The 11158-nt window shown below is 37.3% G+C and overlaps 1 protein-coding gene across 1 annotated transcript; it reads left to right on the forward strand.

Annotated features, from left to right (window-relative positions):
- Positions 1–268: 268 nt before the first annotated feature.
- On the forward strand, positions 269–10826 carry LOC112524443 (probable mitochondrial-processing peptidase subunit beta, mitochondrial). The gene is made up of 9 exons (XM_025134259.1): positions 269–1008; positions 3320–3484; positions 3644–3781; positions 3888–4039; positions 4462–4570; positions 6133–6231; positions 7028–7093; positions 8712–8819; positions 10475–10826. Exons 1-9 carry the CDS (start codon positions 343–345, stop codon positions 10559–10561), a joined length of 1590 nt encoding a protein of 529 aa, XP_024990027.1. The 5' UTR covers positions 269–342; the 3' UTR covers positions 10562–10826.
- Positions 10827–11158: the final 332 nt, after the last annotated feature.

The raw sequence follows: 11158 nt of genomic DNA on the forward strand, positions 1-11158 counted from the left end.
ATTTTTCAATTCTTTTGAGAGATTTTATTTCAATTCCTATCAATCAAATGCATGGTCAAATATTTCAATTTATTCAAAATCATATTATAATAAATTATAATTCCATCAAATTCCATTTTATGAATCAAACACCATTTATTTTTTCATTTTAAATAATTTCTTGAAGATGGTTTACGTTTATTTAAGCCATTTTAACTCTCATTCGTTTATATAAACAGTGGTTAAAATGGTGGTACAAATCCTCGTTCGTTTATTACATCATACGCACTTCCTCCCCCATACCCTAATAAGCTCCCAATCTCACTTCAGATTGGAGTCGCAAACAACGCACATACACCAGCCATGGCGACGCGCCACCTCCTCAAGCTCTCTCGCCGCTCTCACCGAGCTCTAGCAGCCGCCACCATCACCACCAGATCCGCTTCAACCGCCACCGCCGTTTCCAGCGTCTCCGACACTCCAACACCAGCGCCACCACATCCCAATCAAATGATCTACGATCGCGTCGCGGAACAAGTCAAATCGAAGCTCAAGCGATTGGAAAATCCCGACCCTAGGTTCCTCAAACACAACTCCCCATACCCTACGCTAATCGATCACACATCTATCCTCACCTACCCCGAGACACGTGTCACCACTTTTCCTAACGGTCTCCGAGTCGCCACCGAGTCTAACCTCGCATCCAAGACGGCCACCGTCGGTGTATGGATCGATGCAGGCTCTCGGTTTGAGACCGAAGACAACAACGGTGTTGCTCATTTTCTTGAGCATATGATATTTAAGGGGACAGCTAAGAGGTCGGTTAGGGCTTTGGAGGAGGAAATTGAGAATATGGGAGGGCATTTGAATGCGTATACTTCGAGGGAACAAACGACTTATTACTCCAAAGTGATGGGAGAAGACGTGCCTAAGGCTCTAGATATTCTATCGGACATATTGCAGAACTCGTCTTTTGACGAAAGACTGATTAACCGTGAGCGTGACGTGATTCTTCGCGAGATGGAAGAGGTTTATGTTTTTGCACTCTTTTTCTTAAATTCATTTTGGTTTTTAAGCTATAGTTGAATCATCATCGCAATTGAAAGCCACTGTCACTGATGCTGGGAATCATATAATCTTTATGCATTTCATACTTGAAGTTGTAGAATAATGACCTTAATAGAAGTTCCTGGATAAGCCGAACTAGGAGGTCTTGCAGATGGCGAAGGGGGATGGAGAGATAAAAGATGGGATGGGGAGACAAAGCTTTTTGATGCCTTTTATGCTCACACTGAAACTTGACAATTAGATTCCAGTTGATCAAGCACAAACACTTCAATAACTTTATCAAAATTCAAATTCTTAAATCTATAAAGAAATATTTTACAAACTTTCAGCTTCTTTAGTACTTTCCATTATTTTTGAACAAGCCAGGTCTCTCACAGAAACATCCTTCGGGTGGAGGAAAGGCCCCTTACATCCTACCCCCAAGTGGATATATTGGGCTCTTTTTGTTTGGTTGTATGAGTGTATCTCATCTGTTAGGTAAAAGATGCTCAAATACCAATTATGGGGGTGTTTGGGATTGCTTATTTAAAACAACTTATGTTTTTTTGTGAAAGTGCTTATTAACTTATGTGGTATTAAACTGGAGTTTTATAAAAAGTGTTTGGATTAGCTTACAGCAGTACCAAACTGCAATAAGCTGATAAGTTGTTTTTTAGTGTTTGACAAATTTTGCTTATATCTGTAAAATGACCAAAAAGGACAGAGAGAAGATTGATGTTGTTATATGGAGAAGGGAGAAGATTGAGATCGATGTTATCTGGAGGAAAAAAKATAGGTATAAAGGGTAATAGGRTTAAAATGGTAAACTGGTAATAAGCAGTTTTTCATAAGTCGGGACGGATTAACTTATCAAAACCTGCTTATTACCGGTTTGGCACCGGTATAAGCAGTTTTCTTTTTTCTTATCCAAACACTAGGTATTAGCTTATCACCGGTGCCAGACTGAAATAAGTCAATAAGCAGATAATGATAGTTCTGTTGTTTGAAGGGTTGTTAAACCAATGATACACCTCAGGAGATGGAAATATTAAGGATGTTATTTTAACCAATGATACACCTCACTGTGCCATAATGAAGTTGGGAAATGATTTCTGTAATGGATGGTCCACTTGGCACTTAGGAAACTTTCTCACTTGGTAATTTCCAATTCTAAGATATTTTAGTTTATATTTCTGCCATCTCCATACAACAGTATATACATATATATATATAGCATTCAAATTACTAACAGAATATACATATAATGTTTTTCAATCATGAAATATATATATATCAACAAAGAATAAAATATTCATATGCTCAGAAAGGGACAAAAGACTATTAATAAATTAACAATGTGGGATTGGGATGGACCTATAACAGATGGAGACTTGAAGAAGCGACTTCTAGAGACTTGAAATATGAAAGTGTGTGTGTATATATATGTGATGCTCTGGATAACCGGAGAAGAACCGAAGAAGAAAACAGGAGAAGAACTGAAGAACTCGCGAAGGGGTTTCAGTCATTTCCTTAATAAAATAGCCTCTGTAGACTGGCATACGCCTCTCCACCACTTCACTGTCTCACCGACTCCTTCACCGCCTCAGATCGCCAAGGCGTACGTCTTCCAGGGCTTGAGAGACGCCGTCTCAGGTGCAATTTTTGGTCGCCTTGCCTTGAGGCATATGCCTTGTCCGCTTTTTTAGAACCATGGGTAAACTGAAAGTGGAACCCAAATTATGAACCACATGATGGGATAGATATGGTTCAAAGTTAGTATAGCATGATACTATAAGTACAAGAGATTATTTGTTCTTGAATGCTTTCATATCAATATCAATTATATGAAGTGAAGATACTCACTTAAATATACAGGTAATGTAAGCGGTTATGCCACAATGAAGTTTTATGTTATTGTTAGTATTTGAACTGTTGCATCCTTTTCTCTATTTTATAAGAAATGCGCTCTTGGAAGTTTGAAATGGCTCTTTATTCTATATTTGAGAGATTATTTAAATAAATGAAGAACGATGATGCCTACATTTCTGGTGGCAACCAACCAGTAGTAGCATGCTAGTGTTTGAAGTAGCCACTAAGTGTGTTCCTAGGTGGCCTCGCTGCATTTTGATCCCTCTTATGGACCCACCCTCTAAACTATAAGGTGGCATCTTTGGGCATCTTTAGGATTTATAAGTTGTTTACTTGATTGTGGTGCATGATTTGATTTGCTGTATGATAATCTTACAGCTGCTGGCTTACTGAATGTATGTTATTCTTGCAATGTTGGTTTCAGGTGGGATTGCAGACCGAGGAAGTAATTTTTGATCATTTGCATGCTACTGCTTTCCAGTACACTCCCCTTGGTAGGACCATTCTTGGACCTGCTGAGAACATCCAGAAGATAACAAAGAAGGATATTCAAGATTACATTTCAACCCACTATGCTGCACACAGAATGGTATTCAACTGAATATCACTGTTGTTTACTTGAACCATTTTAGTTGAAACTTTCCTAATTGCAATATATTTAAAAAATAAAAATTTCTCTTGCTATCTTGAAGTTACTAATATAATATGATCTAAAAATGTAAGTTTCTTCTCTATATATCTTTCACAGGTAATTTCTGCCTCTGGAGCTGTTAAGCATGAGGATGTCGTAGAGCATGTGAAGAAGATGTTCACAAAGTTATCTGCCAATCCCATCACTACAACACAGTTGGTAGAAAAGGAGCCTGCAGTATTCACTGGATCAGAGGTGTGTTGCTGTTTCTGGGAGAGTGGATTTTTGACATTTGAACACGTAATCTTTTTTAATGACTAATAATTACGTTACTGAAAGTCTGAAACTGTGAAATAATCAGGTCCGTATGAGGGATGATGATTTGCCTCTTGCTCAATTTGCCGTTGCCTTTAATGGGGCATCATGGACGGATCCAGATTCTATTGCTTTGATGGTCATACAAGCCATGCTTGGATCATGGAACAAAAATGCAGGAGGTGGCAAACATATGGGGTTAGTATCCTCTTCTTTAATCTTCGGATATGAATCTGTCATTGAATCTTCACCCATATTAAAGATTTCATGAACATTCCTGGATTAAGAAATTTCACCTGACCTATCCCTCTCTTTTTATTTGCAAACCCAACATCTGCTATTTTAAGAAATTTATGTATCATCTTTCTTTGTTCCATTGCCTTGGGTCTCCTTGGCAATTGTCTTTTTGCTGCTGCTGCTGCTGGAATGAGGGCCTACATTGATCCTATCATTCCTATCAGAAGCTGAAACATTTATTTGTTTTGTTCAAACTTTGCAACTTCTAACTTTGCATATAGGATTCATTCTTATTGTTGCATGGATATTCGTGTTTGATCTAATTTACTGGATGTATAGTCTCAATTTAGTTAAAACTTCCCATTCTTTGGAAACTGTAACAGCTCACAGCTTGCTCAGATGGTGGGAATTAATGAACTTGCTGAGAGCATGATGGCTTTCAACACCAACTATAAAGACACTGGGCTATTTGGTGTCTATGCTGTTGCTAAGGTGAGTTTAAGTTCATTTTGTAGGAGGCACAATTATAGAGGATTGCATGTGAAGGGCCAAAAGCATTGCATAAGCCGTTTACTTCTATGCATCATTATCTATGACAAGACATAAAGACACCTGCTGCTGGGTTCTGGGAATATTTTAGTTTCAATCAGAAACTCATGTGTGAGTAGATGTGTATGCCTATGTTGCTATAGTCAGTACAATCTTTTCATAGACATTCTTTGTTACATTAAGAGAGAGAGAGAGAGAGAGAATCACTTGTTTGATTGGTTTGGTGCTTTTATACTTTCACTGCACAACTCAAAAATGATGATTTTTCCACCACTTGAGTTTGACAAACCTGTTTCAAATAGATTAGATGCTTCCAAAGATATGCTAGGCCTGGGGTTGCAGAAGAACATGCATTCAACCAAAAGTAACTAAAAAGTGGCTTTGTTGGGGGTAAATTGAGGATTCTTAAGTTTCAGTCGAAGCAGTTTCCTTGTCAAATATATAATGATTTTAATGGACTGATGCTAAGATGGCATCCGTGAACCAAGAACTCCTCCCTTTATTTTATATTTTCTCTGCAGAACTTGGAAATTATATTTTTTCCCGCACTTGAATGCTACAGACCTGTTTTCAAATAGATTAGATGCTTCGAAAGAAATGCTAAATCTGGGGAGAATTTCAAAGAACACACATTCAGTCAAAAATAACTAAAATGTGGCTTTGTCAGAGTAATATTCAGATGGAATACATGAACCCAGAATCCTTCTCTCTATTAGTGGTAACACTAATTTCTGCTGCTATTTGCCACCGCGATTCAGCCAAGGGGTACAAACCGCTATAGCACCACTATTAACTGTATAGCAGATGCTGTTGGTAGTTGCACAGTCGGTGTTTAAGAAAGGAAATATTGGGGACATTTATAGTATTTATGGAAATCCAAACAAAACTATGCAGTTCTTAATGAGTGGAAGAATTCCATGTCCGCCTGTATGCTTTTGTTTACCTCAACAATTTGTTAATTTCCCTGGAAGATTTTAACGCCATCTACTCAGTTAAAAATATGTGCATATAACCTAACATCATCTAGGATTTTCAACTTGTTATTATTCTGTTGTTCAGATATTTGATGGAACTCTAGAATTCTAAGTCATTGTGGACTGTTTGCTTATAATTGTGTTGTTTCTTTACAAATAATTTTCCTTATAATATCTTCTATTATCTAATTTAATTTGGTTGCTACCAATAAGAGTTACTAACAACAGATTTGTCAAGCATCTGCTTTAGATTCTTTCTTGCTTTTTTTGCCTACAGGTGATAGTATTATACCTAAGATTACTGCACAATTTAATTTTTTTTACTTGTATGAGGCAAATTAGGTACCATCTGGATGAAATGCAAGTTCATGGTGGATGCCTTTTTACATCAGTTACATGCATATATTGATTAGATCATTTATGTTTCATTACTGAGGTCCTAAATGGTGGTTTTTTACGACTCATCGAGATTGAAATTCAGATTACTGCTTACCAGCTGACCCAGCTTAATGCTTTCTGTTCTTTCTGTAGCCGGATTGCTTGGATGATTTGTCTTTTGCAATAATGCAAGAGATAAGCAAACTATGTTACCGAGTCGGGGAGGATGATGTCATTCGTGCTCAAAATCAGGTAATTTAGGTGTTCTCTGCCTTAATGTTATGTTGTTAGCTTATCCATTTCCTGGCCTTAACCATGTCTTGTCTAAATATCAAAAAGATTTCATTAAGTTTACCTTTCTGCATCCAGAGTGTCCAAAAACATATGCGTAGTCCCTTTTCAAATGTAAATTACAAAAATGCATCCCTGTGAATGATCGTGCGGATTTTCCATTAGCATCTCTGCTTGTGCTGCATGATCTTGCAGATTTCTCTTTATCTTTGGCATGATTTGTGCCAATCATCTAGTAGTTTTTCTTCATTTACGTAAAAAATTTCGAACACGATCCCAACAATGATTAATTGGCGAATGTATGCAAACTAAACCTAGAGGCTTAACTATGTACAATTGCTACAATAACTAGATGAGCTGATGTTGATGATATGTATTTTAATTAAGCTTTACGTTGTACTGTTTCGATTTGTTGCAATATTTTTAATACTTGCTCACTGATAGTCTAATGTAATACATCATTTACTGCTGCAAAATATTTACTTTTGACAAAATAGAGAGTTCAATATACATGTTTAGCAGAATGCATCTAAAAAGAGGAGTGTATACTGCTTTTGACTGATGTTATTGGCCCTGGTTAGATCATATGTATATTGCTTGATGGTTATGAGGTATGACCAATATCTCATTTGGTTATTGCAAGATAAGAGTCATTCGCTACATCAAATAACAAAGTTGGCAGAGTATGTTATCCATGATATCCAGGAGCAGTATATCTTTTGAGCTTTGTTGAGTAACAATCTGTAACTGTTTGCAGCTTAAATCTTCATTGCTTCTCCACCTGGATGGAACCAGCCCTATTGCTGAAGACATTGGACGGCAGGTACACAGATACAAAATACTATATAATATTTGTAGCTCTATGATGATGAGCTCTAGTGTTACGGCTTTGTTTTAGTAGCGACACAGAGGGTAGATGCACCCTTTTTCTTCAATGTGTATGAAGAAAAATTTATAATTATGTGTTTTTGCTACATGAGGCATGACGGCCTTGGAAATTTCTGAGGACATGACCTCTGATAGGAGTACTTGGAGATGAAGGACCGGTGTAGCAGAGTAGGTATGGGGAACTGTAGCTAGCATAGTTCGGCTGAAGGGAGTTGAGCAGGTTGAGGGCTACGTCTTAGGATAGAGTTGTGTTTTTGGACGTACGTTTTTGTATGATATCATTGTACCCAACTCTTAACTTTTCCTTCATATATCTCTTGTATTGGCTTCACCATATGTTAGTAATTCATGCCTTCTACCTACTTGCTCGTTCTTACACAAGCCGAAGGGTCTTCACGGGAACAACCATCTAATTTTTGGGTAGAGGTGAGGTCGGCTTACATCTCACCCTGCATACCCTAGTCTCGAGTGGGATTTACTGGGTCAATTTGGTTTGATTTGGTTTTGCTACATGAAGCATGCGACCATTAATCTCAGTACTCAGCCTTGTGTTATAATACATACATACATATATATATATATATATGTGTGTGTGTGTGTATATAATTTCCATTATTGTTATTTTCTTATTGGTTTATTGTTTGCATATTTGAAATTTAATTTCATGTTAAAGTATGATGTGATGATGTATTTAACCATAGACTGTAAAGTATTATCCAAGAACAGAAGGTTTTGTCAAGCCAGCCTAAAATTTTAAGTATTCTTAATTATTAGATAATATATATAAATAGTTAAGATACCAAGAAAAATATTTGTTGTTTAATTTAATATAGTTTTAGAGGGTAAAGTGGTGGAATCTGTTTCGTTGGGATGGTTGAACAGAACACCTATGAACTGTATGTTCTATTCAACACCAGTTATACAACAGATTCTGTAAGCCTGTTAGAACTTATAGTTTATTCACCATTTACTTGGGGGCCTTTTGATAAAGCTTACCGGGTATGTGCTTACTGACAAGAGTCACCACCCTCACCTACCTTATCGTGTAACATATTCGGCCATCAAAATGGATTGTTGGTAAGCGCCTTTCACCCGGTAAGCGTTAAGGGGCAAGAGTTTTCTCCCTCACTGGGTTTAATTCTCCATCCGTGCTATGCCTCTTACCGGTATGATTCTCGGTCCTTGCCATGCACTCCCAGTAAGTGACACCCAGTAAGCTTTTGGTAAATGTCCCCTCTGTGCTCCTAAGGAGCATATTGTGCTGAGACAATGTGATACTGTCATTGATTTTTTATGATTAGTTTCTAGAGATGGAAAATTCCTGTTTTATGTATTTTTCTCTTCACTGAGGCTAGACAATCAACCAATATGATTACTCTATGTTGTGCTTATGTAATCAAGTAAACTAAGGTCATGTTGAAAATGCATTTTACTAGAAGTCAGCTCGTCTTTTCTTTTTGTTTCTTCTATGTTTATTAGTAATTATGGAGCATGCATGATATGTAGCCTGCTGTGATGACGTCTACTAATTATTGAATGCTTTTCTTTTGCAGTTGATTACATATGGGCGTAGAATCCCATTTGCTGAGTTATTTGCCCGAATTGATGCAGTTGATGCTGCCACCATCAAACGTGTGGCTAACAAATTCATATTTGACCAGGTAATCCCCCTTTCTTCACACGTTTTCTTTACATATAGCACCAATATATGCTGCCATATGTCATGAACTCGAACAGAAATCAGTAACACAGATAATGAAAATGAAAACAGACTAATTAGATGATTACTTAAATGGAAAACAAGATAAACTCTAGCATTTGAGAGACTTAGCACTTTCCCATAGGCCACTCGCTAAGTTTTTGCATGCCCTCCACCATCTACGGCATCCCACTTTATACTAATATTTATTCTAAGAAATACCTACATTACCCTTCTTAACTATTCTAGAATATCATTTGGGAATGGGCTTGGGCCTCTAGATGGGTGCATGACATTATATTGATTAGGACTCTCAAGCTGAAGGACAATATTCGACTATATGACAAGCATCTAAACATCCCTCTGCTGAAGAGTAGAAACATCGTAGCATTCTTGTGGACCCAAATCAATACTGTCAATTTGTTTGAATGGTAATGAAATAGGCAAACAGGCGATTAAAGGGAAAATGATACAATTGGCATTAAACAGAGGTAGTGAAACAAAACAGCACTGTTTTTAAGGTCCTAGAGCCTCATCCATCCCGTTAGCTAATTGATAGTGAGGTAATCTTCGGATGAGACACTAGCACCGATATCCATAAGCTAAAAATACAAGGATACAGTGGCTTAAAACGTCATCGAACCAATGGATACAATCTGTCATCGCATATAACTTCATATGGGTTTGATATACTTTTATCTTCAACAAATGGCCCGGCATTCAATGCAGGTCTAAATCAGAAAATATCATTTTTGTGATCGAACGAATTTGACCATTTCCATCTTTGGTTAACGAGTAATCACAAAAACAACTCTGTTTCTGAGGTCCTAGGACCACAGCCATCCTGTTATAAGCTAACTGATGCTTTTGTCTCACTCTGGACGCTAATCTAGGATGAGACACTAGTTCCGATATCCATAAGGTGAAAAACACAAGGATCCATGGCTTAAACATCATTAAATCTAAAATATCGTATGCGATGCGAAGAGTGTGTTATGACCGGTGGCCGCCTGCCTGGTGGGGGTGGCTTCCCATTGTGGTTAAACGGGGATTTGGGTGATCTGTCGGTTATTTACATCTAATACTAATACTATGGTTGATCAGTGAACCTATCTACTAGGCAGCTCTAATAAATCCCACTTGGGGACTTCTGAGCCACTCCTATTATAAACGAATTGTAATTCAGTAGTTTTGCTACCCAGCACGTATGGGCCCTTGACTGTAGTTGACAATTTCTCATGTGGGCGGATAACCAATGACGTTCATATCATAAACACAACTTGGATTTCATCAGAAATGGGGATTAGTTGAGTTAGGGCATGTTTGTTACAACTTATTCTGTCAGCTATACTATACATGACTGTTTGGTAGTGTCTTAATGTTATTAAAAGTGGCTTATCCAGTAAGCTTTTAGGGGGGAGCTTTATGTAGAATGCCAAGTTTTAAAATCATGCTCATTCCATTTATAAAATAACCCTCCCAAACAAGAACCTTCCAAATCTATAAGAGGATAGATTAGACAACTTAATTGTACAAGACTTGATGGAAAACCAACCAAACAGCCATAGTTTGTTTATGTGATATTAACTGTGTGTGTGTATTGGGATTGCATTGCAGGACATAGCTATAGCAGCATCAGGGCCAGTGAAGCTATTGCCGGACTACAATTGGTTCCGACGTCGTACTTACATGCTCCGCTACTAGGCTCTTTGTTTTGTTTTCTATTTATATCCATTTTTAGCATGAGGCATGCTTCCTTAGATACCCATTTGTATGGGTGGGTATGATTCGTTTCCATGCGAGAATAAATAGGGCGTTTTCTGCAGTGCTTCTATCTTGTACAATCTATACAACCAAATGTATACTTGACTTGTATTTGGGGTTTGTTTTTATCATGTTTTGTCTGAAGGGATGGTGTTCTGTGTTTTTTAGAAGAATATATAATCGGAAAATACTCACGCTTCTCATCTTAGTTGAAGTTTGAACCGTTGACATACTAAAAGGCCAGGCTCTTCTAATGCGTTTTTTTCTTGAAGTAAAATCTTGTTTCCTTTGTGTTAAGGACGGGCTTCAAGGTGTTTTTAGAGCTTCTCTTTAAAATGGAGAATTATAAATCAGAATTTCGAGAAAATATCTATATTTATATCTATACTATATTATAATGCATTTGGCTAAAACTTTTAAAAACTCTTAAACTCTTAAAACTCTTAAACCCGTTTATCCCTATCCGATTTCATCCCATAACTGAATCCGTGTAACTAACTGCAGATAAACACAATCAAATATAGGATAAACATCTTA

This window comes from Cynara cardunculus (genome assembly GCF_001531365.2).
Source record: "Cynara cardunculus var. scolymus isolate 2C chromosome LG 13, CcrdV1, whole genome shotgun sequence".
NCBI classification, from domain to species: Eukaryota; Viridiplantae; Streptophyta; class Magnoliopsida; order Asterales; family Asteraceae; genus Cynara; species Cynara cardunculus.

Coding starts and splice junctions, on each gene's coding strand:
- LOC112524443 (XM_025134259.1), top strand. CDS start 343: ATGGCGACGCGCCACCTCCTCAAGCTCTCTCGCCGCTCTCACCGAGCT. Junction 3,782..3,887: donor CAGTATTCACTGGATCAGAG/GTGTGTTGCTGT, acceptor TGAAATAATCAG/GTCCGTATGAGGGATGATGA. Junction 7,094..8,711: donor CTGAAGACATTGGACGGCAG/GTACACAGATAC, acceptor TTTCTTTTGCAG/TTGATTACATATGGGCGTAG.